The sequence below is a fragment of the Vollenhovia emeryi genome, unplaced genomic scaffold (genome assembly GCF_000949405.1).
Source record: "Vollenhovia emeryi isolate VEMERY1.0 unplaced genomic scaffold, V.emery_V1.0 DF939215.1, whole genome shotgun sequence".
Taxonomy (NCBI): Eukaryota; Metazoa; Arthropoda; class Insecta; order Hymenoptera; family Formicidae; genus Vollenhovia; species Vollenhovia emeryi.
In genome coordinates, this window is record NW_011967151.1 from 617,867 (window position 1) to 645,011 (window position 27,145).

The 27,145-nt window shown below is 39.9% G+C and overlaps 6 protein-coding genes across 12 annotated transcripts; 3 read left to right on the plus strand and 3 right to left on the minus strand.

The window, feature by feature from the left end:
- The first annotated feature begins 451 nt into the window (after positions 1 to 451).
- LOC105560985 (PHD finger protein 14) lies at positions 452 to 7,482 on the plus strand. 3 transcript variants are annotated; one of them, XM_012010579.1, is made up of 14 exons: positions 452 to 585; positions 1,822 to 1,983; positions 2,594 to 2,833; positions 2,919 to 3,130; positions 3,205 to 3,359; positions 3,444 to 3,718; positions 3,787 to 4,242; positions 4,300 to 4,591; positions 4,662 to 4,884; positions 4,960 to 5,141; positions 5,227 to 5,365; positions 5,448 to 5,701; positions 5,826 to 5,934; positions 7,409 to 7,482. In XM_012010579.1, the coding sequence occupies exons 1-14, from the start codon at positions 543 to 545 to the stop codon at positions 7,412 to 7,414; spliced, it is 2,748 nt and encodes a 915-aa protein (XP_011865969.1). In that variant the 5' UTR covers positions 452 to 542; the 3' UTR covers positions 7,415 to 7,482. The 3 variants fall into 3 exon arrangements, with proteins under 3 accessions (XP_011865969.1, XP_011865967.1, XP_011865970.1); XM_012010577.1 differs by lacking the exon at positions 7,409 to 7,482 and adding an exon at positions 6,529 to 7,155 and having other exon boundaries at positions 454 to 585; XM_012010580.1 differs by lacking the exons at positions 452 to 585; positions 7,409 to 7,482 and adding exons at positions 1,421 to 1,635; positions 6,529 to 7,155.
- On the minus strand, positions 6,340 to 9,153 carry LOC105560984 (methionyl-tRNA formyltransferase, mitochondrial). Of its 2 annotated transcripts, XM_012010576.1 has the most exons (7): positions 8,787 to 9,153; positions 8,431 to 8,625; positions 8,218 to 8,337; positions 7,754 to 7,932; positions 7,481 to 7,669; positions 7,184 to 7,321; positions 6,340 to 6,471 (listed from the first exon to the last, which is right to left on the minus strand). In XM_012010576.1, exons 1-7 carry the CDS (start codon positions 9,002 to 9,004, stop codon positions 6,461 to 6,463), a joined length of 1,050 nt encoding a protein of 349 aa, XP_011865966.1. In that variant the 5' UTR covers positions 9,005 to 9,153; the 3' UTR covers positions 6,340 to 6,460. The 2 variants fall into 2 exon arrangements, with proteins under 2 accessions (XP_011865966.1, XP_011865965.1); XM_012010575.1 differs by having other exon boundaries at positions 6,340 to 7,321; positions 8,787 to 9,152.
- Positions 9,154 to 9,957: 804 nt separating this feature from the next.
- Positions 9,958 to 11,282, minus strand: LOC105560982 (elongation of very long chain fatty acids protein 4-like). Of its 2 annotated transcripts, none has more exons than XM_012010574.1 (4): positions 11,165 to 11,282; positions 10,780 to 11,048; positions 10,320 to 10,622; positions 9,958 to 10,255 (listed from the first exon to the last, which is right to left on the minus strand). In XM_012010574.1, exons 1-4 carry the CDS (start codon positions 11,169 to 11,171, stop codon positions 10,088 to 10,090), a joined length of 747 nt encoding a protein of 248 aa, XP_011865964.1. In that variant the 5' UTR covers positions 11,172 to 11,282; the 3' UTR covers positions 9,958 to 10,087. The 2 variants fall into 2 exon arrangements, with proteins under 2 accessions (XP_011865964.1, XP_011865963.1); XM_012010573.1 differs by having other exon boundaries at positions 10,780 to 11,057.
- Positions 11,283 to 12,201: 919 nt separating this feature from the next.
- On the plus strand, positions 12,202 to 16,131 carry LOC105560987. Its single transcript, XM_012010582.1, has 9 exons — positions 12,202 to 13,485; positions 13,613 to 13,683; positions 13,758 to 13,888; positions 13,965 to 14,058; positions 14,191 to 14,264; positions 14,369 to 14,646; positions 14,731 to 15,020; positions 15,098 to 15,217; positions 15,336 to 16,131. Exons 1-9 carry the CDS (start codon positions 13,423 to 13,425, stop codon positions 15,787 to 15,789), a joined length of 1,575 nt encoding a protein of 524 aa, XP_011865972.1. The 5' UTR covers positions 12,202 to 13,422; the 3' UTR covers positions 15,790 to 16,131.
- Positions 16,132 to 16,223: 92 nt separating this feature from the next.
- On the minus strand, positions 16,224 to 22,953 carry LOC105560986. The gene is made up of 8 exons (XM_012010581.1): positions 22,787 to 22,953; positions 22,200 to 22,305; positions 21,950 to 22,139; positions 20,355 to 21,844; positions 20,184 to 20,264; positions 19,861 to 20,105; positions 19,381 to 19,766; positions 16,224 to 19,168 (listed from the first exon to the last, which is right to left on the minus strand). The coding sequence occupies exons 4-8, from the start codon at positions 21,759 to 21,761 to the stop codon at positions 18,801 to 18,803; spliced, it is 2,487 nt and encodes an 828-aa protein (XP_011865971.1). The 5' UTR covers positions 21,762 to 21,844; positions 21,950 to 22,139; positions 22,200 to 22,305; positions 22,787 to 22,953; the 3' UTR covers positions 16,224 to 18,800.
- Positions 22,954 to 23,059: 106 nt separating this feature from the next.
- Positions 23,060 to 27,133, plus strand: LOC105560988. 3 transcript variants are annotated; one of them, XR_001008872.1, is made up of 8 exons: positions 23,063 to 23,528; positions 23,597 to 23,792; positions 24,167 to 24,403; positions 24,619 to 24,807; positions 25,053 to 25,485; positions 25,899 to 26,196; positions 26,336 to 26,863; positions 27,043 to 27,133. XR_001008872.1 is itself a non-coding variant. In XM_012010584.1 (7 exons), the coding sequence occupies exons 2-7, from the start codon at positions 23,723 to 23,725 to the stop codon at positions 26,459 to 26,461; spliced, it is 1,332 nt and encodes a 443-aa protein (XP_011865974.1). In that variant the 5' UTR covers positions 23,060 to 23,528; positions 23,597 to 23,722; the 3' UTR covers positions 26,462 to 27,133. The 3 variants fall into 3 exon arrangements, 2 of the variants coding, with proteins under 2 accessions (XP_011865974.1, XP_011865973.1); XM_012010584.1 differs by having other exon boundaries at positions 23,060 to 23,528; positions 24,619 to 24,786; positions 26,336 to 27,133; XM_012010583.1 differs by having other exon boundaries at positions 26,336 to 27,133.
- Positions 27,134 to 27,145: the final 12 nt, after the last annotated feature.

Consider the following 27,145-nt stretch of genomic DNA (forward strand, 5'->3'; position numbering starts at 1 on the left):
TTTAATCGAACAAACAATTGAATAAATCAATACAAAATTCGTATGGAAAGAAATCCAGTAGGTTTATATCAGTTGCATATCAGTTATCAATCTTTAATGAGATCATCAATGAGAAGGATGAAAATCGAGGTGTGTCTTACGGGTGTAAGCCACATCTCGTGCAATGATAATTCCGTTCTAAACCCGCAGTTCTTTCGCAGATCGACGGCGGTGACGAGAGCTCGGAGCCGCGCGAAGGTTCGCGCGGCCGGCAAGTTTGAACTTCCCGCGAAAGGACTCGCGCAAAGCTGCATCATGGCGCGTCGGCGCCGCGTGCGTCGTCGGGTGCACGGACGCCGCCGTTGCGGTCAGGATCATCGACGCCGGGGCGATAAGACAATCGCACCTCTCCGCTCGACGCGTCCCCGCGAGCCCACGACCCGCTCTCTCGCGGCGGTGAATCCCCGGGAGGCGGCGGTGCGGACGGCCCCCCGAGACCCTCGTCCGAGGTGAAGGTAGCCGCGTCTACGTTTCGCGTCCCGGTGGCCCACCACGGCGGGGAGATGTCTCAGGACGACGACGTCGGATTCCTCTACAAGACCATGAGTAAGTCGCGCTGCGGTCGTTCCCGCGCTCGCGTAGACACACTCCGGGGTCCCCGACGATCGGGGACCGAGAGAAATTCGAGAGCTGTCGATTAACGGCCGGTCCCACGAGCGTCGATTAACGGCTGACCGAAAGATTAATTGACTCCCCGGGGCTCCTCTTGGATAACAGGACGGAGAAAGATCGGGAGGCCTGAACTACGGTTAACGAGACTCGCCCTCGGAGAGCGACGTGATCCGGGGTGAACCTAAAGGGTTGTTCGCTCGCGCGGAACATCTGGGCACTCGTCGAAACGTCAAGTAAATACGCCAAGTCGTTGACGCGGATTGTTCGCTCGTTTCATATTTTTACGCGAGCGCTGTACACGCGTATCCCCGTCATATTCCGTCCGTTTAACATCTCTTGCGTGATGCACCTATTCTATTCCTCCCCCCCCCCCCGTCCCAACCCGTGTCGCCGAATGATGTTACAACTGCCGTGGCATTGTCGAATTATCGCTCAAGTTATTAAGCAAACATTATGAACAACATTAGTTGTATTATTTGATTAATGCTAAATGCGCTGCAGCCAATTACATGTCCTACAAGTTTATCAATGTCCATTTTTGAGGCGCCTGTGTTTGCGATGCGCGCGCGCGCGCGCGTTTGTTTCTATTATTATTATTATTGCAATTGATGCATTATTAAATGTTTCGGCATTATGACGATAACAAGCCCGGCGTGCCCTTTGTGAGTGCGCGATAATAACCATAATCAATTACTTTATTATTGCGCCAACCTCATTTGCCGACACGCAAATTAACCTAACGCATTATCGGCGGTGCGTGTACGCGCGCGCGCGCGCGCGAGCGTATTTGTACAACGTACGTGCGTGTACGTGCGTTTTGCGGGTAGCGTTGCTCGACGGGGGGGATACGGAGACTCCCGGGGGAAAGAGATGCAGCGGCGTCGACACGTCGGTCGTATCTGACGAGAAACCGCGACGAGGACCCGCGACCGGTCGTGCGCCGAAGGAGCGTCCCGAGCCCCGACGGCATCATGTCCAGCACATGTACGTACGGCGAAGTTGAACGGCCATAACCTAGAACCTGGCTCGCGCTGTATTTAGCTTCTCGCGCGGGGATGTCGCGTCGACGCGGCCGCCCGCGCGACACCGTCCGTCGACCGTTTCCGCGTTTCGTTCTCGCGCGTGGAACGTTGCGTTCCGGAGGTGTGACTGGAGTTTGCCCGTTTTCAGTTGAGCGAGACCCGAAAAAGAGGAGGGTGAAGCCGGTGGAATCGGCGCATCAGTCGCTGCTCGACTTCGACCTCGGCGAGAGCTCGGACGACAGTGACTTCAGGATCGAGGATCACTGCGAAGAGTCGGACGACGATTCCGTGGATTCTAACGATGGGAAAGGTGAGCTTGGTGCTGTTGACGCTGCGACTGCCAAGTTGCTTTACGTGGTGTTTTTAACAACGAAACAACGCGAATCGCCAGTAGTTGATTAGAAAGAATTGTTAGACGACTTTAGGCAGGTGGTTTCTTTAGTTAAATCCGACGTTTCGACCATACGGGTTGTGGTCCTTCTCAATGATTTGAACAATCTACAAGTTTGATTACAGGACGTCGCGACTCAAAAGTATGTTGACCACAAAACCAAGTCAACGCAAGTCACTACAAACGGAGTAAAATTCTTCTCGAAAATTTACAATATTACGTCACTGATATTAAACTAAAGAGCACAGGAGTTTGACATCCATCTCTGGACTTCACTCAGAGAACTATGTTATAGCGAATTCGGTTGGCTGCAATAAATAAGCAGCTATAAACCAAGATCAAAGTCATACTATTTTGATACGGCATTAGAAGAGAGTAATACAAAAAGGCACTGCGCTGACAATGTGACGCGTATATCACAAAATATGATTGTGGAAGTTTGGTTGTAAATATAAAAAGGATATATAAGGAAAGGAAGAAGCCCATTTGCGGCGATCCGGAAGCTGTTTAAGATATATTTTACTTGCAGAAGAAGATGCATCCGAAGAATCCGACGATTCGTTGGAGGACCCGCTGTTGAGAGGAAAAGACGGCATCAGCTTAACTATAGGAGACGTGATCGAACAAGCTCGCCAGCAGGCACTAAAGGGCGCCCCTCTCGACGACAAACTGAGCAAGGTGCTGATTTGCTGCGGTTGCCTGGGAGACAGGAGCGACGATATAAATGAGATCGTCGAGTGCGACGGCTGCGGAGTCAGCGTTCACGAAGGTGGTTTATTAGTTTGAAATTAATGGCGCATTTATCTCTCGAGGATTGCCGCGCGCACGTTTTGCATGTGAAAATAAAATTTTAGGCTGTTACGGTGTCTCCGACGTGGAGAGTTTCTCCAGCACCGACTCGTTGTGCCAATCGGCACCGTGGTTCTGCGAGGCTTGCAGCGCGGGAATCGAGGATCCGTCGTGCGAGCTCTGTCCCAACAAGGGCGGCATTTTCAAGGAGACAGACGTCGGAAAATGGGTTCACCTAGTGTGTGCTCTCTACGTGCCCGGCGTTGCCTTTGGCGAGGCAAGTGAATCTCGTGCTGTGTATTCCCGCGTAATTTTATGTCTTGAGATTAATTTAATTTATGTATTTTACAGGTCGACCGTTTGTCGAGCGTGACACTGTTCGAAATGGCGTACAGTAAGTGGGGCGCGAAGACATGTTCTCTATGCGAGGACTCGTGTTACGCACGCACAGGCGTGTGTATCGAATGCGATGCCGGGATGTGTCATACGTATTTTCACGTAACCTGGTAATACTTGGATTGAGATTACATCTGAATATTATTATCAGAGTTTGTGCTGCGGATATAATACACGAGGCATGATTGTTGCAGCGCGCAAAGAGAGGGTTTACTGTCCGAAGCGCACAGCGAGGAGGTCGATCAAGCTGATCCGTTCTATGCACACTGCAAATTGCACTCGGATAAATCTCTCGTTCGTAGACGTAGGCGCAATTGGCTGGCTTTGCAGATGCGTGCGCAGTACCGACAACAGATGTTGAAGCAACCTAATCATCTGGACACGGACGAGCAGCGTAGGATTCAGAGGAAGTTGGCCAAGCACAGGCACAAGTATTTAGCTCACAAGGCGTCGCGTCCGCCGCCGTGGGGTACGTTGAGATGTTCTCTCGAATATTGTACATTCTTAGGCACATGTCTAAATATGTATTAATTGTAGTGCCGACACAGAAGATGCCACGTTTATTAACTACATCCGCTTCCGCTTGCCGTCAATTGGCAAGAAAGGCCGAATTAATGGGCGTGGATACGGCTGCGCTAGAGGCACAAGAGTCCCAGCTGGTGGCGTTAGTCGACGTTAGGAAAAAGTGGCATATCGCTCCCGCTTTTAGCGTAGAATTTATCGGCTATTATTTGGATCGGAATTTACGCGTGACGTCAATGAAGAGGCGGCTGCAAGAACTTCTCGATATCAACTCGCAGTTACTGAACGAGCAACAGAGATTGGACAGAAAGTACGACGAAGTGATGAAGGACAATGAGGAGCAGATTCGAGTAAACGTGACGTTGAAAGAGAAGATTGAGTTGTATCATCAAGTACTTAAAAGCGCCGGTTTCGTGAAGCCTCTGCCGTCGATCGCCGATCTGGTGAAGCCAAGAATAGCACCCACGCTCGGTAAGACGTGACGCCGGAATTTTTTAATATACCGCCTACATAAATCGTTTTTTACAGGTACGGGATTAGGCGTGCCTACGGCAGCCGCCTTGAAGATGGGTGTTGGATTTCCACTCCCCGTGGGCAAAGGCGTCGAAGGTATACGCGAGGGTAGAGTGTTGAGTAGCCAGGCGCAAGAACAAAATCATAAAAACGAGCTGACGACCTTGCGGCATCAGTGCGGCATCTGCAGACGATCGACCAATCAACATCTCCTCGCCAAGTGCGACACGTGCCATTTGCACTATCACCTATCTTGCTTGAGTCCGCCCTTAACACGAATGCCGAAGAAAACGAGACAGATGGGCTGGTATGTAAGAAAAATGCGTATGCCGTGGCATTTCACTTTTGTTGAATTTTTTTTTTAATATAATTTACAGGCAATGTTCCGAGTGCGACAAGGAGTCCTCGGGATCGGAAGTCGAGCGTGTGGACACATCAGCACCACGTAAATTAAGACATTGTAAGGATGAGACCAACTCGACGCCTACACCGCCACAGGAAGTGCAAGCAGCTATGGCAGCAAGTACGCCTACCACATCGAAAAATCCTGCCAGTAATGTAACAAACGTTACTGCTCCTGATACGCATACGACACCAAAGGTACTCATTTTACAGATGAAGAAAAGATTTCGTTTGGCGACGTTAGTATATGAATAAACGAATATACTTTCACAGCTAACTATTAAACCAATGGGGCCGCAACCGTCAACCGTAGAACCTACGCAAGTATCTGAGTCGGTGTACAATCAACAATCTGTTAATAATATCACCGTAAGAGAAGGTTCACCGGAATATATGGTAGCTTCAGCGGATGGAACGGAAGTGGTCTCACAAAGAAGTGGCAAAAAAAGAAGAAGGTGTGTGCGAAATAATTTATATGCTCATCATATTTGTATAGAAGTCAGTAGTAAATCTTTTAATGCTTTTAATATTTTGTTTTAGAGAAAAGCATAAGAGATATTCTCCGGATCCGATAACTGGGATCAAACAGAGGAAAAGGAAGCATAAAAGAAAAAGTTTAGATGTCGAAAATCCAGAAGTTCAAAGTCAACCAGAGGTTCATAGAAGGATTACAATAAAAGTATTTAATATTTTTCTACTTTATTTTATCATTTATTTTATCGTCGATTCGAATATTAATAACGTTAATTAATCGAATGCAGATAAAACCGATTCGTCGACCGGAGGGACATACAGATTCGGAATCGAGCCCGCAAATGTTTGTGGCCACTTCGAGCACTGAGATTACATTGCCACCACCGCCTGTGCCACCTCCGGCTGCAAACGTGTCCCCGATGAATGTATCCATGAATAGCAGTGGTCGACTGTCGACGGGAACGAAGAGAGGGAAAGATACGGACCTTATGACGCAGTGTAACGTCTGTGATTCTCCCGGCACCAACCAAAATCTCGTTATGTTAGTATTAAAAATTACAACAACTGATAACTGAAATCTTAAAATAATAGGCACTGCACAAAAACTAATTAAGAAAGGTCATTATAATGATTCTTTATTGTTATGCATTTAATATCTGTTTTAGGTGTGACGAATGTAAGAAATGCTATCACTTTACATGCTTAGATCCTCCTGTGAAAAAGTCTCCGAAAAGGAGAGGCTATTCATGGCACTGTGCCGACTGCGATCCTAGTGTAAGTTCATAAATTTTTACTGTTCATAGACATCAATATTTTTGAATATTGGATTAATGTACTTTCTATTTTGCTTACATATGCATATATATGTAGAAATTTTTACTAGACAGCAGTACAGTGTAAAAGAAACTATTTTTTAGATAATAACTCCTTTATCTTTTTCTATCCATCATATGAACGAACAATAAATTAAGATGATTACATATACATACATCGAATTAATAGAGACAATAAAACTAAATCTGACAAAATATTAAGTACCTTAATCTGAAATGTACATGAATAACTTGATTGAGCTGGTTTCACAAGGTAAATCAAATAGAAAAGATAGATACGTTGTATTGCGAAAATTGCAAAAATTGATATTGCAGGGGAATAGGAACAGAAAAATTTCTTGTCTAATGGAAATTAAATTATTATATTTATTTTTATTTTGTGGTGTACAGCAAACTAGAATAATGTCTTGAAGCATTCTGAACTCCATTTTGTGTCTTCCGCTTAATATTGTCAATGTGGATATATATCATTGGCACACTAAATGTAATAAAAGAAAGTGATTTTTTTATAGCAAAAATATTTCTTTTATTTCAGGCCTCTGAAACTGAGACTTAATATCAACAATTTTCTATCTGCAGCTCCAATTCTACGTTTATATAAATAAGGCCTTCAGTGTTATTCTGTTTTTTTGTAAGATACGAAATCACAAGAGAGAAACTTTGCTGTAATTTAAAGAAAAACCGAATTCTATGAGAATCTACAAATTCCACTTAAAACTGATTCATTTGAATCTTAGTATAGTTCGCGCTACTTATTTCTTGTCATTTCTTTCACTGATTTTTTCTTAACGCTTTGTAGTTTTATATAACAGATCTACGCAAAGAGATATATTAAATAAATTTTATAGCAAGGAACAAAAAGAATATACAAAAGAATATTTTCGCATGAGACAAGAATGATACTATTTTAAATTACAAGATTAGAGCAAAAAGCAATTTCTCGTATCGAACATTTAAAGAAACATTGATATATATAATCTGTAATTTTTTTTATTGCAATAGTCGCTGCGTCAATATTACATTTTGTACATTCTAAGTTAAATACTATTGTAGTCAATAAAAATTTTATGTTCATGATCTATTTCTAAATGAAATTGTCATAGATTTACAAAAGACCAGCGTTGGAGTCAGAAGCAGCGCTGTAGATTATGTAACATTACTCTGAAATAATATCCAATCTTTCTTTCTACCTCGTAAATATCCGTTTGCAAAGGACGTCGCACTCATAGCTGAATGACTTTCCACAATTACTTTCGATACTGAAATCCAACTTGGTCCTTTACATGTCACAACTAACACTTTGTTCTCCCGATCAAATGTCACACGACCTGGAAGAGGCTTTTCACGTTAATCACGCACATTTTATTTTCAAATATGCAATAATTACATTTTCAGATAATTAATTTTCTCCCTAGGAATAGACCGTTTTCAATCCTCGATACTAACTCAGTATCACAGCGAATCATGCAGGAATAACGATTAATTACCTGGCACATCCGCATTTTTTTCATCTACCGACTTCGACGTCGGCCGGACATCCAACAATTTTATATTCGTGCCATCAAACTTGGTTTTTAACGGGTACCTTCCTAGAAGAGCACGTTGCAGATCATAAACATTCTTCGCCGTCATCTCGTCCCAATTCACTACAGAGATCTTCAATGTAATTTTAGGTGCTACAAATGTGTAATCAAGAGATATCCATGAAATCATTTAAGTAGTCGAAACATCGTTCTATCTTAATGGCAAAGGCAAATTACCATAAGTTATGCCTAATTTTCCCTGAGGCCTCGAGGAAGATAACACTTGCGGCAATTTTCCCATCGCATCGATCAAAACATTTGCACCCAGCTCTGCTAACTTCATCTTCAATTCCGGTAGAGTTTCATCTGCATGAATATCTATCTTCTCCTGTGTTACTATATCTCCAGTATCAAACCTGCAATGACATAGAGGTAATGAAAAACTGTCTGTCGATCTAAATCTATGGTTCAGATAATATTAAGATTATATTTATCTCTTTACCAATAAAACTTGGATAAATGGCACTTGATATTTCTTTATCGAATAAAAGAAATTGGAAAAAAAGATACAAAATATATGTGTATGTATTTTAAATCTTTTCTTTTAGGGAGAGAAACCTATGTAAACCCGTTACACATTCTCTGGCATTTCCTTTCAGCTTTAGCATATTTTAGGGAGCAAATTTTTAAAGAGACTTTACGTTTTCGCCACTTTCATAAGCGTAACTCCCGTCTGAGTGTCTCCGTTCATCAAGGCGTAAGCTTCGGGAGCCGCTCCTCTCCATCGTGGCAGCAGACTAGTGTGAATGTTCAACATACCGCTGTGACAAAAGGATGTATGCATTAATTGCGCGTTATAACACTATATATTTTTATAGAGACTGAACATGTTGAAGGTAAATAACACGACTTACAGCGGGAAAGAATTTATAATGTCTAACGGTATCAGGTGGCCGAAGCCAACGACTATCCCGATGTGAAAGTCCCGTGGATTGTTGGCGAGCGGCCATTCATTAACAACGAGTCCCTTCTCCTTCGCAAACTGTATCACATCATTCTTCTTGCTACACACCGAGACTACTTCCAGCCGGCAAAGTTTCTCGGCTTTGCTGTGGAAGAAAGATCTCGTAAGCGTATCTTACATACCTCTGCACACACGCACTTCCTCGCCATGTATTCAGTTACCTAGTTAAAACTAAATGAATCGGGCATGACTAATATTTTGTTTATCTATGAAACAAATTAAGGTGAAATCAGTAAAGCTACTAACTACTCATTGTACAAGCTCCGAAGGCTCTCCAGAGAATTGTTGCCGAAAAACAACACACTCCAGGGACCGCCGGGTGGAAACGAGTGCGATCGCCTCTTTCGAACGTGATGCGCGCAAAGTGCGAAGGTTATCTCGCGCGACTCGTCATGCCTCGCGAGTGTCGCGCGTAAGCACAGGTGTATTTTTATTACGCGCGTAAGAAATGCAACATTCAACATATCGCATTTCCACGGGGGAGATCTGTTAACTGTAAGCAACTGTAAAGAGCGTAAAGTAACATTTGTGCGGAAACACCCGCGTGTCTGTCCATGACGCACCGGCGAATACGCATGTGTTATCGGGTCTGTTCTTTACAGCTGAACTGGCTGCACTAGTTCACAGTGATTCTGCACTTTTGCACCTCTTGCACTTAAATTTAAAACTGTCTGTTCCGTGGAAACATTCGTGTAAAGCCCGCTGCAGACGATGCTACTTTTCCTGCTGGATTGCTTGCGATTTAGTAAATTACGTGAAATCCTGAGTGGTGCAATGATAGTAATTTATTAAATTGCAAGCAATCCAGCAGGAAAAATCGTCTACAGCGGGCTTGAATACAAATTAAATGGCTTACGTGTACAGATCGAAAGCTCGCTATTCCGGCCAAATGAAAGAAAGATAATAAGAAATTTAATATATGTGTGATGCTCACTATTATTCTTTATGCTAGAATAATACTGAATCTTCAACAGATCCAAAAAAGAACGGAGAGATTTAAGTTTAAGAACAAAATTTTTATATCCCCAAATAGGACTGCACGTGTAAAAAACGTCACATAAAGATATCTTTAAAAATACTTTTAGACGTACATGTTTAAGAGACAACTTAGTGCCGTCTTAACGATGTCTTTTAGACATGCATGGTATCTGGATTATTATGCTAATTGGGCATTTAAACTTTACCTTCATATGTATATATCTTTGGCTAATTGGGCATTTATACTTTACCGTTTAAAAAAAGTTAAAGAGTTGCAAATTTGCATGGCTTTTAGCCAATCGACATGCATACATTTCTCTTTTGAATGATTCAAGAACCAAGTCTCTGAATGTGGGAGCCTCCACCATTACGTGGGGATTGATTGGTTGTGCGATAAACGGTGGGTAAAGTGACAAAATTATGAGATAATAGCAGCACATACACATACGCACTCAAACACAAATTTAATATTTGATTACAATAGATACAGATTCAATTGATTACATAGAAGAAACACGTGTTTTGTCGAGCTAACAACAATGCACTTTCAACAAAATTGTACCTCACAATCAGATATTTTTCGATTTTTTATAATGAGAACTATAAAAATTATAAAACAATAATAAGTTCATTAATGCACTCGAAAATGCGAAAACAGAATAGTATTTCACACTCATATTACCACAGTTGGGTATGAAACCTTGCGAACTGACCACCATTATGAATACTATCTGTATCTGTTTTAATAAAAACAATATTTAATATCAACGAATATATCAACAAATTAGATTCAACGCTTACCATTTGTATAATAGTAATCCATTTCTTGATCGGCAGTAGTTTTTGTTGCATATTCGATCCAAAAGTACTCAGAAAATAGTAGGAATACATTATCACGTGTACAGAAGGATTGAGCGCTATTAGAGTTAGAAGAAAACTATGGGCGAAGTATTTCACGACCAACCACAAACCGATAAACGTAGAAACATGATGGAACGTGTGTAAAAATGAGATCTGGCGATGTTTTTTCCTTAATACAAATATCACGGTTTCAGTGAAATCAATACCTTTAAGCACTAGTCCCCAGCATATAATTTCAAGTTCCTGTAAGAACATTTTTGCAGAATTATATCTATTCATATTCGCATATTGAATTTACCGATGTTATTACGTGTCGTATGAGTAATAATTTTTTATTATCTAACTTCCAAACATTTGAAGCGTTTTTCTTTATTTTTGGCAACTTAAAAGTTTAACATACCTTTTCGGTGTAACGATCGCAAATTTTATCAAATGGCTCACAATATTTCCACAAAGCGACGAACGGTCTACCCTTTGTCATGATATTAAACACTATCAAAAAATTTGCAACAATTTGAAAAAGATTGTAGCACCGTATAAACTGTTTTAACGAATACGGTTTTCTGTTTTTCATAAATTGCGGACCAGCAAAATAGACGAAATATAGATAAACTAGCGAGGTGGAAATAACTAGCGTTGGCGATGAGAACAATAGCCACTTCGTGAAATCTGTAAAAACTATATAACATAATCTTGAAGATTAACAATAAGGAATTTTTGTATCTCTTCTAAAAGAAATTTTTTATCTGTAAAATATATAATATTGTTTATATTTTATAACTTACTAGCCATTATTTCTGAAGTATAATCGTTATATTTTAGTTTAGCCGTAGATTCACTTTAGCGTATATACTTCTATGGTTGCCTGATTAAAACTAGCAGCAGTGAAGAAACACCGCAATTTCAAAACTACTGATACTATGCACGTATGTGTATGTACATATTCATGGTAATTGATGTGCAATGTCACTGTACATATTACGAAGTACACTTAAATATTTAAACGTGTCATTGCGGTAATTAGTATTATTACATATAATATTATTCATTCTACGAGTAAATGTGAGAAGGTCAGCAGAACAACGTTGCATTGAAAAATGCAAAAACTTGAAACTATGTAGTTTACATTTTACAAGAATACAAATTTATTATTATAACGTAAAGTTTACGCAATATTAATAGACGCTTAAATGTCAATAATAGAATAAATATCAATGCGCAGGTTTAGTTAAAAGCATGTAGTTGGCTAAATTACAAGTACTCACAAATTAAATGTTGCATATATGCATAGTGAAAGATATTAAAATATTTCAGAAGGAGGAACGAGACGCAGCAACTAGAAGAACACATATGTTAATATTACTCCTTGAAAAACTTGGTATAGAAAATGCGAAAATCATCGCTACAATCATTGCTACAAATCATTGCATAGTTCTAGTGGAACGATAGAAGTGATAACGCTTTGTAAGTCGTTAGGGATTATCATTATTAAGGAGAAAAATGAAAATGTTTTATTTTTACGATTAATGCAAACTTTAATTGCTGGCAACTCTGTCATTGTAATTTTTGATGCAAATTTCTGTGCTCTGACACCATATTGTAATATGTTTTCAACATGTGGCATACCTCCAGGCGTTATAAATTTGTTGTCACATGAAAACGTAAGTAGGTTGGAATTGAAATTATGCACTACAACATATGCAGACTATGCAGAAGGGATTTTCTTCAAAAACAACCGAAAGGAAACATATATTGAACAACATAAACAACTTACTATGCCCCAACAGATTATAATTCGTCTTAAATAATTTTAATAATGTATGACACAGTATTTTTGTAGAAGTATGTTCACAACTATAATTAATTTGATATATTTATTTTAATATGATCTAGATGAATTTAGAAGTGCCTTTCAATTATTCGAAATATGATGATTTGATAAGTATATTACAGCTTGTGGATAGACACTATAAAAATTCATGCAATGTTTTGTAGTCGTATAGTTTTATTTGTACATATAGCATAGAGGGATTTGTAAAATTTAATGGTGAGGTGACAACAATATTTCTAAATTTAGTTATTAACTTTTATCTCTAGACTATATTTCTAGAATGATATGCAACATTTCCTGTACATATTTATTTTCATGAATCGAAAGGAAAAACGTTTTGATTTTTTCCTTTTTTTGGAGAACTTTATGTAAGAATAAAGTGTACAAACGTTTAGCTAAATAGTTAGTTATGAATACTTATGTAAGCCAGTAAATAAACTTATTAACTTTTTATAATACTCTTTATTACTTGTATGTATATTCAGTGTGGACTTTACTTTGCGACCACATGCAATGAATTTATCATTATTAATTATAAAAGTTATATGCATCCTCTCCTGTACTTTTACGTTCCTTGTTTTTCCTTGTAGTATAGTTATAATTATGACTTCATACAAATGCGTTGTAAAATAATTTTAACAATACCTTTCTAGTCCAGTTCTAGATCCCAGAGAGATTGGTGGTAAAACTCGAATTAGGTAATTCAAGAAAAACATATGTTAATAAATACCGTTCAAAAATTTTGTAGCGTTTTGTCAATCCAGTTAGATCAATCATATATCGCCATGCACCCCCTTAGATTTACTTCCTCACTTCCGTATTTCGAGCTGCGACATACAGTAACATTCGTAGCTGTCAGTGACAGTTTTCAGATCTGACAAAAGAAATCAAGATTTGTTTATTAATAAACATCTTATTTCACAAATGAAGGATTCAAGGAACGAGACACAGCAGCGAGAGAAGTGCAGAATCGCTCCTCGAGAAACTTGATTTAGAGATAGCGAAAGTTTTCATTTCTACACACATAAATGTGAATATAAACAATGTGTGATTTGTTCACAGTATCCCCACTTCTTAGGTCTTATGTGACCTTAATTTGACAGTAAAGTATTAGTCCTTTTGATTCTTTCTTGTGAATATTCCGCAAAGATAAAGACCGATTGCAACTTTAATTTCCTTTTAAATATCTACTGTTGAGTCGAACTAGCAATTATGGAACGAGTGGAAGTTATAAATGAGTATTATGCTAATCTAGACTACTATAACAACAAAAATGTGAGTATTGATAAGCATATAACAATGCGTGTTGCTATGGAGAAGTTATAAAATTTAATACTAATATTAGATAGAACGTTAATCTGTTGTTCTTTTTTGTAACATTGCTCCTTATGTGAATCTTTAGATGGCATTCGATAGAATATATAAACTATCAAAAACAGTAAGGTTTCATGAAAAGGTTCATTATTCGACGAGGTAAAGAAATTTATTTTAAATAGAAGTTACTTTTCATTTTTGTTATTTTTAATATTCTCTTTTTGCATGTACAGAATGGAGGAAATGGCAAATATAATTAAAGAAAACATATCGATTTTCAAATCTATTTCTAAACATGTAGATATAATCGATACCATTGTACAGTATCTAACCATTTATGCTACAAAAATGAAGCGTGACAAAGGTACAAGTAATATTATTCTTGCAATTGTAATATATCTTCTTGCATATCTTAATTCTACTTTCATTTTGTTTTCTAGATGTAACGTTCCAGACAGCCTTCAATGTACTGCTTACGTTCTTTAATATATGTAAAGAATTTGCAATACGATCATTTTTGCTATATCCGATGTAGTAAATCTATGTAAAAGTTTTTAATTATTAAAAAAATGCTCATTTTTATACTTCTAAGTTGGAAACTTTTAATATTAATAATTGATGTTTTATAAACTTTTATAATATTCGACATTTTCTGTATTATTCTAGCGCAAATTCTTCCTTCGCGACAATTGAAAGCGTTCATGCAAAAATAAAATCTTGGTTAAGTTTAATTGGTTTAGGTAACAAAAATTGTTCATAAATTATAATGTGTTATTCATAAAAATGCGTTTTTCTATAATTAAGAACTTTCGCACCAGTATTCATGCAGAGCACATTTGTACAGGAAAAGAAATGATAATTCTTGAGGATTCGGACTTGTATGCAGCTGTTAATTTTTTAAAATTAACAGACAATTATTCTCTAAATAAAATATGGGTGCAAGATCAAGTGAAAGAGAAATTTTTATGGATTATGAAGAGACATTCAGTCTTATTCACTATTGATACATTCCAATCATTGAAAGATATTCAACCTCATGTATGCGATAATCCCACTATAAGTATAGTATCTATATGGTCCGAAGATATTGTAACAGCGAGGAACTTAGCGTCGTCCTTAAACGTACGTTATTCATACTATATAATGTAACGCCAAGAATTATCATAAGCTTCGTTAAAATAATTTTTCTATTTCTTCGTCTTTCAGAGTCACATAGTATTCATAAATACATATATGGATTTCTCCGATAATTGTATACTTTTACCTTACATGGAAATAATTGAGCAAGCAAGAACTCAACGAACCTTGCGTGAGATTCGCGAAAAAAAATCAGATTTAATTGATACAGAACAGAGTGTGAATGTAATACATTTTTCACATATTGCTAAAATGAATTATACCTCAGTTTATAATCTGTTTTATAATGGTACGTGGCAAAAACCTGTGGAGGGCATGTATTGGAAACATAATGACAATCTATGGGCTAATGCAACAAAGTATGAATGCATATATTGCCTTATATATATTATCTGCATTTTTTAAATTTTAATTAATTATTGTATCGTTATTATAGCGGCGATATCATAAGATGTTACGAGTCGGCTGAGAAAGGATTCATAACTTGGGGTGTCATGTCTGTTGAGACCAGAATACAGATGTTAGCAAAACTTGAGTCCAAGTTAAAACTTAATGGGTATGTTAAGTTGTCAAAAAGTTTTTATATATGTTTTTGTATAACATCTTGTGCGTACTTTTTTTAGTCTGAATGCAGCTTTTTCATAGCTATATATCTTTTTGTCTTTCCTTTCTAGCAAAATTGTATTGGCAGCTATTGCAGCAAGATGGTTAAAATTCCCATACCTATTTCCCACTGTACAGGGATCTCTTAGTGAAAATGGAACGGTAGAAGTATGGGAAATTTGTAAACCAGTAGGTGTTATCATTCTTAGGGAGGAAAAGGAAAGCGTTCTGTTTTTTCGGTTAATGCAGACTTTAATTGCTGGCAACTCTGTCATTGTGATGTTTGATGCAAATTTCTGTAATCTGACACCATATTGTGATATGTTTTCAAAATGTGGTATACCTCCAGGCGTTATAAATATGTTGTCACATGAAAACACAAATATGTTGGAATATAAATTATGCTCAGCAAGGTATACAGACTATGCGGGAAGGATTTTCTCGAAAGGCGATTCAAGGGAAACATATATTATACCATATGTAAACCTTACTGTATTCCAAAAGATTGTACTACGTCTTAAATAATTTTTTGGTTTACAAATATAGTCATTTTGACATACATCTACTGAAAATGACATCAATTATAAAATCATATATGATTTTAGAAGATATTCAAACAACTTCGAAATATAACTGAGGGTTATATGTATAAATGTATTGTAGCTTGTAGATAAACACTAAAAATTCAGGTATACTATATTTTTATTCGTATATAGGATACAAAAATATAGAAAAATTTAGTGCTTTTATTTGCAGACTATTCATATTTCTGAAATAATATGAAATAACATTTTCTGTAGATAACAATTTTCAGCATTAGAAAAAAATTGTCGTTCTTTTTCTCTTTTTGGAAACATGTATAATGAAATATAGATGCAGTTAGGTATAAAAGTAATATCTATTTAGCAAAAATGCTAAATAGTCGGAACTGCGTATAATGAAATAAATGCACATATTAATCTTTTTTAATATTCTTTATTACGTATATTCGTTTTAGACTTTACTTCGCATCTGTACGCATCGAATTAGTCATTGTTAATTACATGAATCAGCATTCTTTCGTATAAATATTTGCGTGACGTTCCTTGTTTTTTTAGTATAATTACTATTATGACTTGATATAAATGCATTATAAAATAATTTAGATGGTACTTTTTTTACTTCATCCTTAAAATATCGCTGATAAAAATCAAATCACCCAAATAATAAGAAAAGAAAATGTATGTTAATAAATAAAGAATGGCATTAAGACGTTTTCTTTTCTGAAAATCAGGGTGAACCAAATAGCAATGCAATCAATAATCTGCAAATTATATTATCATCAAGCAAATACTGTACAATTCTTGTGTCAATCCTGAGCACAATCTTAAAGTGGATTGCGTTTTGTAATTGATTACCCAAAAGTATATATAATCCTTCTCCTTCATGTTTATTGAATTCACGGTTAACAAGTTATTAATAATTAATGTCAACAAGAATTAATTTAGTTAAAATTCGCAATAATCCCAAGTCAAGGAGATTATCCCCAAGTCAATATATGAGTGCAAGGGATAAAAAATATGACTGATTATCAATATACAGAAAATTTGTATACGTGTAAAATTTATAAATATATAATTTATATTATATATTTATAAAAATTTGTATTACAAATATGTATTACGAGAATTTAAAAGGCATTTAAAAGAGGCCTTAACATAATTAAAATTAAATCCAAGCCTGAGGATGTATGATTGTTTTACATTCTTACAAGAGATTTATATTCTCGTCGAATTTTCGTCTTAAATATAATTTGTGTATAGAGCGCGAGTATCTCTCCAGATATTTTTGTATATCGAGAATTATTCGCAATTAGCAAACACACGCGTGCAAAATGATACAAAGTAATGCACGCAGCTGCCAGAATAATAATTCGAGTACCAAATGTATTTCTGCGATGAACTAAATTGCACTTTCTAGTAACAACGCAGTTTACGCATACTTCAACAAGGATTACTCCCACATAAGTATTATCCACTTATTAGTTTCCCTTCCAATTATATAACGAAATATAATAATCAAACATCTACATTAAAATACTAGAGAAACCCGATGTACTTGTCTCACATTCTCAAGAATTTTATAAAAAATATTGCTAGTAGTCGGCGTTTTGATTAGATCAAAGAAACGTAGATATACTATAGTAGTTTCTAGTATACTTTATATATTGTAGTATACATACACGAGATAGTCGAACAATTTGATACTAGTTGAGCCTCTCGATCGATAAATGAGAACGTGTCAATGATTCGCTTACATAACTTTGTCTTTCGGCTATATATCTTCATAGTATGCTTTTAATTGTTAAATGATGGATTACGCGATCGATGTTAAATGTATATTATCAATGTGTAAAGTATTGCACTAAAAACACTGGTAATTTACGATGACAATGACTTATTTAAATCTCTCGAAATCGTCACTTCTCTCGCTGGCAGTTTGCTTATTTAATGATATGTTATTAGAAGTGTGTATAAATGCAGATCTATGCAACACGAATAATGCGTTTGTCTTATTTAATACTATCAGATTATTAATTCATTCATTGGAAGTGCGAGCATAATTATTCACCAAGCACGTAATTAAATACAAATATAAAATGTATTAACCCGTTTATTGTATATTCTATATTAAATTGGCACTTGTATAGCTATATACGAAAATAAGTTATATTTGTAATCGATGTAAGGAAGAGGTTTGCATAAGTTTCTTTCGCGTGCGTAGGCTTAAATCTTGGAGAGAAAGCATTTGTCTGTTAAACAACCGCTGCTATGCTTCTATCACTGCCAACAATTCGTCCTTTCTGATAAGTGACGCAAACTAGGCCATATGAGACTTAAAAATTAGCGATTTTAATGCAGTACTTCACATAAAAAATATTTCGCAAGCGTGAGATATGCATTTTGTTAACTTTGCAACGCTAATAAAAGCGTCAGCAATCGTTACCCTTATATAAACAGTATGATTCTTCTGTTGATATTTGTACATATGTATATATATTTTTTTTCTAAAGAAACATTTTAAAAGAACTTTCAGCAGTTTAGTCCCGAGTCAAATGTAAAACGCCGCAAATTGAAGTATGTTAAAAATCACAAGATCTGCGGCTGTTAAAACCTTGTTCGCGGTTATATCTTGTCACTGAAACGATTCGGTCTTTCTTAAACGCTCGTAAAAGAAAGGTAATCTTCAAGCAGATAATAAACGTACGATATCGTCATATTAAAATTAATAACCTTTTTCCAAAAATCTGATCATTATACCGACAGATCTGGAAAGGCATGTATAACAAGGCCTATCCATTTAAGACACTTTTTTAAGGGAGCAGACACGTCGGAAAACATTGTGTGAGTTTCGCCAGTTCTGCTCTATGAATCTCTTGTTATATATATTACATAAAATAGATAAATTTCAACTACTTAATTCTTTTATGCAATCGTTCCGTTTGATAAAAAAACCTATAAATGGCAACTTTTCTACTTTCACAGCAGCTGTAATACCTACTTTTTTGGCGAATTCAATAATCTTACTCTCTCTTTTTCCTCCTCGCTGACAAAAACTCTAGTAAATACTATATCACCTGTGCTAAGCGTTTGACAAGCCACACTAATTCCGGCGGCCGGGCGATCCGCCCGCGGATTGTCGGTCTTATCGTCTTGACACATGCAGACGCATTTGATAGGCGACGCGTCCGCATTGTTGGCGGAAAGCTGGTCGGTCGCGGAGCTAGTAACAGCCGATAGTATGGCTTCCAGTTTCTCAATTTTCTCCAGTTTGTCCATCCGACCGTCCGAGAGTATTTCGTCCATCATTTGCATCGACTCGGTCAGACTTGGAGTATCGGCGTTCCGTGGTGACAATATGCCGCCTGAAAATTGATTTTCAGATCGTCAAATTATACTCATCGTATAATTAGATCAAATTGCTAAAACTCATCAGCGAGGTAGACCTATATTTTTGCACATTTTAATAATTTCGATGTTTTTAAAATACTTTAAACATGTATCGTCTTAAATCTTTTATAATTTTATATCCTAACTTGTGTACTCTGAAAGACAAATTGTCATTTTGATATTTTACCAGAGTGAGAATTTTCCGATGTATAGCTTTCCAAGCTCTGATACTCATGATCGTCCGTTTTATCCTCGTCGTCGTCGTCGCTGCTATCAGCCTTATCCTGGCCCATATTCTCTAGCTTTTCCAATTTTCTAGCAACTTTATAGCTGCCTTTGAGTTTTTCCTTCTCGTCCTCGGTAAGATCCAAGTAGCGAAGAAGCCGAATTTCGCGATTGCTCAGTACAATATTTTTATTCGTCGCTTCTTCCATTCGCTTTTTCAGATCCGCCACCTCGGTCTCGACCTTTCGCTGCTTCTTACGTGCTTTTACTTCCGACGGTCTTATGTGCATTTGAATCTGTTCTTCGCACAGCTCTGCAAAAAGATCTTGTACTTCCGGCTTTATAAGTCTGTCAATAATATACAAAAACTGTTATTAGTTTGCACTGGCCCTTTATTCGTGAGAATCCATTATTCAGAAGAAAGTAGCGAATAAAACTGTACCTAGACATGGCGTTATAAACTTGAGGTACAAGACTCAAAACATCACTGCTCGCGTAAATTAGCATGTCGCGAGTCATGGGTCGCCGTGACCAATAACGTTGATCCTTACGGTAAATGTTTTTCAATTGTTCTTTCAGCGGATTACACGGAGCCCCATAATGATCGCACAAAGTGTTGAGATTAACGTTCTTAACTTTGTACACAGGCTTCCCTGTCTCTTGAAATTGCAGCACTGCGTGCGCAGCCTACGAAAGATATTACCATCCCGTACAAATGTAATAATACATTGTTTCAATATAAAAAGAGCAAAGGGCATTAAATACCTGCGTGTCAAAAACATTCGTTAACGTAATCTTAAACTGATTGTACAGATTGACACTGTCGTTTCTACAATCGTGAATCACCTGCAAAAAATGCAACACAAGGTTTACAGGCACAAAAGCGGTTGCCTACCTTGGCCAAGTAATTATGCATAGTGCATATAGTATTTTTACCTTAACAACATTAGGATGCTCCAGCAGCTTCTGGAGACCACCAGCTTGAATGAGGCTCGGGCACATGATCAAATCGAACACATACGCCTGGCCGCTCATCGTGCCGATTTGTACAAGAGTCAGCTGCCCCTTGACACCAAGATTGATGCCCTCGCAATCGAAAGAGACAACCACCTTGCCGTCCGGGGGCGGCTTTCGCGGATTTATTATATCCTCCACGACCTGAAGACTCTCCCGCGTGGTCGCTATTATCCTGGTCTGCAGCATCACCTTCATCTTCCACGTGTCGCCCATCTGGGCGGTTTGTAGACTACGGTCCCGCTCAGTGTTGTCCGCCAGGGTCCTCATGACAATTGTATTGAATCTCTGCTTCAGGGACTGCTGCTGCAAACTCACGGGCGGTGAATTATTATTGTTCTCGACAGCAGGCGACGCGTTCTGCAGCGAGTTGGACTGAGCCGCGACGTTGTTAGAAACGTTCTCCAGTCGATCCGAAGGCGGCTGGGAGAGTTGGATCCTGCTCGGCGGGACGATCGGCAACGCGTTGTTCGCCACGTTGTTGCTCTGACCGCGCTGATTGCCGCCCGCGGCCTTCGTCTTCGCGACCGCGGGCTCCATCACGGAGGACTTGGGCCGGCCTATCAACGTCACCAGATTGGTCTGCACGTGGAAGGCGTCTGGGAACATTTTTATAAAAGTGGACAGATCCTGCGGCGTCTTGAATATACTCGTCCAGCTCTCGTGGGTGAACTTCTCATTGACCGTGCTGAACAACTGATCTATGAGAACCGGGCCCTTCTGCTCGATGCACACGCAGAAGAAGTCCAACAGCTTCGCCGTGACGTCCGGGTCTATCGGGATATCGGGCTCCAGCTCGCGAAACGGCTCCGGCTTCATGCCCTCGTACTGTTTCAGTATCACGTTATCCTCGCTGACCACGAACGCGTCCGTGTACCTCGAGAGAAAATCACGGAACTCCTTGTAGTGCTGACCGGATATATGCCTGACCTCCGGCGAGGCTTGCGACCGATGGCCCAGCAGGCTCTTGATAGGCACCTCGGTGCCCACCCCGTATTGCAGCAGCTTGTTCGTGAAGTATTCCACGGCCTCGCGGGCGTAGTCGCGCTTACCCGACTTGTTCCCGCTCTCCTCCTCCACGACCGGCTGAAACGTATTGACGGACACGTACTCGCCGTCGATCAGAAAGAGCGCCGGGTACTGCGCCAGAAATTTCTTAAGGCCACTTTGCGATCCCCCCGCTATCTGGCGCATCTCCTTCGTGAATCCCTTAGCCCCGAACTGGCAGCTTAGGTCGTGCAGCGTACGCGGGCCGCCCTTGTCCATCAGACGCTCGAAGAAGAAGAGGAGAGTCAGGTTTCTCACCATTTCGTACTCGGAGCTGTCCATCTTTCGGTATGTACGGGCTGCGCCGTCGAGAGACTTATATTTATCACATACACTCTTTTCCTCAAGATGTGTCAAGACATTTCCTACAAAAGAGAAAAAGGACCGTCAACTTTATCACCAACAATTATAGAATTCAATGACTTGATCGAGATTAAGTAGCCGAATCCTTTGTGTAGCGTCGGACTTACTGTCGCAGTAAAATTGAAACACCGACGATAAAGGCACATCACTAATCTATCACCATTTCGTATTCATGCCTTTGCGAAAAATATATCGGGGATTCGTGCGCGATCGATGGACACGATCTCTGTCGAGCTTGAGCGGTTTCCAAATAAAGCGGACGCTCTCGGGGCCAGCATAATGGAGGAAAAGGCAGATCTGCAAAGTAAGTACACTTTCGGTTCTTCACGATCGAAAAGTCTCGTCAAACAAACGTACCTCAGTCCCGATGATAAAATTCTACCACAGCGATCGCAGCCTGTCTCCGGTCATCGTCTCTGCTCTTTTATTTTCAGAAACGAAACATCGTAAGATCTTCCTCCTCCTGCAAATGAGAACAGGTATCAACGGGATTGTCTCGGTCCGCGGGGCTCCAGGAGGCTTCTAATCCGACGTGGAAAACGTAAACATCTCAGGCCCGCGGAGCCACGTCCGCGCGAGTCTCAACGAGATGCAAACAAGTGTCACGTCGCGCGACGTGCTCGAGGGACATATGCCTCCCCCCCCGCGCGCCCGGTCGAGCCGCGCAGCTGCGCCGTCGTACGACCTGGAGGAGCGAGTTGCCGCGGGCCCGCGGCAGAGACGCGCGTCTCTCGACGGCGCGAATTTTCCTAGCGGGTCGAACGATTCGCACGGGATAGACGGGGGGGGGAGGGCGGGACGGCGCGCGCGGTGCTCCCGGGGGCGAGGGAGGGAGGATCGTCGCGACCTCGTGCGCTCGGGCCCGCGGCCGGTGCGCCGCTCGCCGCCTCCCGCGGCCCCCGTCGTCGTCGACGTCGTCGTCGGCGAACGTCAGCGTGACGCACCTCGGCGGCGATGCACGGCGGAATCGCAGTTAACCCCAACGCGGCGCGACACGCAGCATATACCCCGGAGCGCGGAGCCAGCACACCCGACCTCCCCGCTTGGGAGAGACGCCGCTAGAGGGACCGCCGAGCGCCGCCCTGCCCGGCCCCGGCCGTCACGTCACGCATCTCATTACCGCGTTCCTAATTAATGCATCCGTCTGAAAATAAACGGCCGCGTGGCTCGGTGCCCGGCGACTCCAGGGTCTCACTTTGAATCCTCCGCTCGTATCCGAGGCCCGCGAATGCTTATCAAGTCGCTTCTCGCCGACGGGATACGCTGCTGAAGATACCCCGCGGAACTCGAGTGGGGGATCGAAACGATTGGTTCGCGATATAAGATCAATTCGAGGGCTCGTTATCGTATTCTGACGCGTCGTATGTGAATACGCATGAAGTGCGACGGAGACGTTTGATTTTTCAGTAAAATCATTTCCGTTCTTATCATCGTGAGCTAAGTGGAATATTCGTTGTATCGACGGCTGACAACAATGTATTTGCCGATAATGTCGGAATCAATTATCTCCAGAAACGCGTGGCATCTCTCGAGCTTCTTTCTGCTACGAACTTGGGAAAGCGGAAAAACATTTGCCAACCGGCGACCCTCGTGGGCTTCGTGACAGTGTTTGGACTATAATAGGAATCGACGCAGTGTTGTACGGGAAGGATTAGCGAAGGTTAGCGAGGTCCAGAACTGCCTCTGGTACGTACAAGTGTTGTAATAATCTGTTTGTCGTAAATAAATATAACCGGTAAATGTTTTCGGTACAGACAATTACACAAGGAGTAATGAGATTCAATCGAGTTCCGCTTAGAGGGAGAGACGGCTATTGATCCAATTGTTGTAAATGCAATTTTTTAACGCACTTTACAAGAGGGAAACGATATCGAGGAAGGATGTTAAAGCCAGGCTCGCACGCTAAACAGATCGTGGAGGCGCAGGTGATCGTCGCGATGCAGAGGCAAGGTAACGACTCTCTTCTCGATTCTACGGATCGATTAGACGCGTTGTTAAAGTCTAATCTACAATGTGCCCTCTGCGTCTAGAAACATTCTATTTTGTAGCCAATAAGTACGGTTAAGAAATTTGCGCAAATCGATAAATTATACATTGTATAATCGTGCATCGTCGACACATTTTTTAAGCGCTTTGATTTGCTTGCATAAACTAGAATGTTTCTAGACGCAGAAGGCACATTGTAGATTAGGCTTAATTGTTGTATTTAGTGACGGATGTTTAAGACTGTAAAACAGCCGTTTGCGTTCTGGCTGTGACTCGGCGCTGTGTGCGCTCCGTTTAAATTCAAAACGCGTCGAATAAAACGGCACATGTTTTTCAAGGATACACCTTGAACGCCGTAAATATTTACGACGAGAATCTGCTGCACGTAAGCGCGGCGAACGGTTGCCTCGGGATCGCGAGGGAAATTTTGAACCGGAAGGAGAACCGCCGGGTCGTCGACAGGAAGAACAAATTTGGGTGGACGCCGCTGATGCAGGCGATTCGCAATAGGAACGTCGACACTGTGAAGTTGCTTTTAGAGAAAAACGCCGACGTCAATCAAATGACGTATCTCGGTGAGCAAACAGCCACTTACGGTCGCAGAGTTAATTCTCGGTACCAAGTGACAATTGTAAAACAATTTAAGCTCTCGCCGATAGAAGTCACTTTGTGCAGATTGGAAACTGTATTGTTTTGCGGCCGAGTTGAGCAATGAACTGAATTGTGAAGGCAATGCTGCGACGCTGCGCTGTTTAAAAAAGGCGAATCTTTCCTCTTTTAATTGCTGCAGGTATGTCAGTCCTCGGATTAGCCGCTGCGATAAGCAGGGAGATGTTCGAGACGGTGTACAACGCCTGCCCAGACGCACTGGCGAACACAGCTAACGATGACATTACTCCGCTGTGTGTGGCTGCCATGAAGAACGACAAGGAGCTGTTCCTGAGACTACTGGAATTAGGCATGCCATCGTCGACTGCCAGTTAGATTTTTCTCTATAAAATTCACGAGCCGACATCTACGATCACGTTTATCGATTGACTCGATTCGGTTATGCAAAAACTGGATATTCTTTACACTACTGTAACTAAAAGTTTCACGAAACGTCGTATTATGAAAGAAGACACAATTTGTTCTTGTCGGTTGTAATTTTCATGCCTGCTCTTTTTCTCTGTCGTTGATCCGTTTGAGGGAACTGCGTCTAACAAACCTATGTATTGAGCGTAGATGGATACACTCGCATCATGATGAAACGGTCCACAGTACCGGAAATAGCCACTCTGGCGAACGAAGAACTGGCCACGGATGACTATTGGAACGATACGTCGGATAACATCGAAGCGATGAGCGAACAGGACAACATCGAGAGCACGATGGAAGATCGTCCTACTTCAAATGACGCCGAGAGTAAAAGGGAGAAGCTCAAGCTGCACCTGTTGTCCGTAATCGGGGAACCGGACAAACAAATATCACCGAACCTAACGTACGATACGTTTATGTTCCCGAAGGCCGCCGATTTTGAGAAGAACAGTCTTATAGAGAAATCGGACGTTCCTCCCCGAGACGAAAACGCGAACGAGAGGCCAACGAAAGGTGATTTGAAAGGGCGCTCTGCGACGGGCGAGGATCAGCCCGATTCGTCTCCGGCTGTACTTCAAAGGTAGAAAGACAGTGACAAAGTTTAATAATTATTTATATTTCTCACAACGAATATAAGTGACCATGAAAACTTATACTTCTCAGATGCGTGCATTTAATATCTAAATATTGTAATAGAGGAAAGTCCCCTATTATGAGATAGGTTCCTAATATGAGGTAGCGGAGTTTTTGCTGAATTAATAGGCATCGTCTATTGGTTCCACCGTGAATTTATTGCCCTTGGAGCGAAGTCTGTTGAGTGGAAAAGTGATTGTTAGATCGTGTGATCGTTGCGAAAGAAGATTTGTGATTGAATTTGAACGTTGAAAACCTATTATCTCACGTTAGACTCCTATCTCGTAATAGAGTGCTTTCCTCTGCATTTAATATTTTAATGTTTGAAAATAAATTTAATGAAGCAAGCTGCCCTTGCAGATTACAGTCGACGCGACCTACGGATCTTAACATGAACAAGAATGATCGTAACGTGAACAATCTCTCGTACAATTTTAATGTCACTCTCGGGTTCACGCCCGAGTTCAGCCCGGTCAGATCGCCCCACGTGTCCGCGGATGTGAACGAGGAGTACGTGTTTGGTGAAAATACGCCGACGCCGCCGCGTTGCAAGACCCCGCCGAAGGGTATACTTCTCAACTGGCCGCAGACGAAAATGATCATGGTGCTGAAACGCTTCGGGCTGAGCAAACACATTTCTGTATTTCTCGAGCAGGAAGTATGTTCTTTTGTGCATTAGAGTTGTTAAGGAAAGTAGTACACGGTATTACTTACAATTATAACAATTTAATTGCCAGTTCTTATATTTCGATTCCCATAATTTTTATATGTACATAATCCGCTTTGTTTCATTCCAGGTGGACTTTGACCTATTTTTAACACTTACGGATAAAGATATGATAGAAATCGGTATCGAGCACGAGAGGGACAGATGCAACTTGCTGAATGCAATAAGGGAATGCATAACCCATAAAATATATTAATATTTGATCACTTTATTTATGGATTGATACAATTTGTTGCCTGTGTGATTTGGAAATTTTAACGCATTATGATCTTACTATTCGTGTTCTAAGAGATAAATAATTTTTTAATTTATAATCAAATGGATTTACAATTTATTACTTGAATTATTTATTTTTATCCAATATTGATTCTCTAGTTATTAGGAGAGTTTTCTTATACAAATTATGTAATATCATGTTTTAGATATAAAGAAACGAGTAATAATAATTGTTATTGAGACGGCAAGTTGCAGGAATATTTCCTTAGAAATTCCTTAACAATTTCTCCTTACACTTCGTTTATCGGACTTTTCTTAATCCGTCAGCTCCTTCAATGTCCTACATCGTTATTGTCTCGTATATGTTGGATGAAAAAATGCTGTAAGTTTATTATATATTATATATAAGTTTATTATTTATTATATACATATATATCTACGACGTGTATAACATTTACTACGAAAGACTTGCTCTTAGATTTTTGCTCATATATCGGGCATTTTACGAGTTATATTTTTTCCTTCTCGTTTATTGTTCGTTTTCTTTATTATGATCTTTAGGACGCGATATAAATTCCGATCTTCGTGGCTGCTCTATATTGTACTTTCTACACCAAAAATGAAATAAATACATATACAGGGTGAGGAAAAGGTATGAAAATCC

Excerpts from the sequence above, each read along its gene's own strand:
- LOC105560988 (XM_012010583.1), top strand. The coding sequence starts at position 23,723 with ATGTTAAAGCCAGGCTCGCACGCTAAACAGATCGTGGAGGCGCAGGTG. Across the intron at positions 24,404-24,618 it reads CAATCAAATGACGTATCTCG|GTATGTCAGTCCTCGGATTA; the intron begins GTGAGCAAACAG and ends TAATTGCTGCAG. Across the intron at positions 26,197-26,335 it reads CTGTATTTCTCGAGCAGGAA|GTGGACTTTGACCTATTTTT; the intron begins GTATGTTCTTTT and ends GTTTCATTCCAG.
- LOC105560984 (XM_012010575.1), bottom strand. The coding sequence starts at position 9,004 with ATGTTGAATGTTGCATTTCTTACGCGCGTAATAAAAATACACCTGTGC. Across the intron at positions 8,626-8,786 it reads CGGAGCTTGTACAATGAGTA|CAAAGCCGAGAAACTTTGCC; the intron begins GTTAGTAGCTTT and ends TTTCTTCCACAG. Across the intron at positions 8,338-8,430 it reads ATTATAAATTCTTTCCCGCT|CGGTATGTTGAACATTCACA; the intron begins GTAAGTCGTGTT and ends CTTTTGTCACAG.
- LOC105560986 (XM_012010581.1), bottom strand. The coding sequence starts at position 21,761 with ATGGACAGCTCCGAGTACGAAATGGTGAGAAACCTGACTCTCCTCTTC. Across the intron at positions 20,265-20,354 it reads AGCATCCTAATGTTGTTAAG|GTGATTCACGATTGTAGAAA; the intron begins GTAAAAATACTA and ends CATTTTTTGCAG. Across the intron at positions 19,767-19,860 it reads GTTTATAACGCCATGTCTAG|ACTTATAAAGCCGGAAGTAC; the intron begins GTACAGTTTTAT and ends TATTATTGACAG.
- LOC105560982 (XM_012010573.1), bottom strand. Across the intron at positions 10,623-10,779 it reads GCGATCGTTACACCGAAAAG|GAACTTGAAATTATATGCTG; the intron begins GTATGTTAAACT and ends ATGTTCTTACAG. Across the intron at positions 10,256-10,319 it reads GGATTACTATTATACAAATG|ATACAGATAGTATTCATAAT; the intron begins GTAAGCGTTGAA and ends TTATTAAAACAG.
- LOC105560985 (XM_012010577.1), top strand. The coding sequence starts at position 543 with ATGTCTCAGGACGACGACGTCGGATTCCTCTACAAGACCATGA. Across the intron at positions 3,131-3,204 it reads CCGGCGTTGCCTTTGGCGAG|GTCGACCGTTTGTCGAGCGT; the intron begins GCAAGTGAATCT and ends TGTATTTTACAG. Across the intron at positions 4,592-4,661 it reads AAAACGAGACAGATGGGCTG|GCAATGTTCCGAGTGCGACA; the intron begins GTATGTAAGAAA and ends TATAATTTACAG.
- LOC105560987 (XM_012010582.1), top strand. The coding sequence starts at position 13,423 with ATGGAACGAGTGGAAGTTATAAATGAGTATTATGCTAATCTAGACTAC. Across the intron at positions 13,889-13,964 it reads AAAAATGAAGCGTGACAAAG|ATGTAACGTTCCAGACAGCC; the intron begins GTACAAGTAATA and ends TTTGTTTTCTAG. Across the intron at positions 14,647-14,730 it reads ACTTAGCGTCGTCCTTAAAC|AGTCACATAGTATTCATAAA; the intron begins GTACGTTATTCA and ends TTCGTCTTTCAG.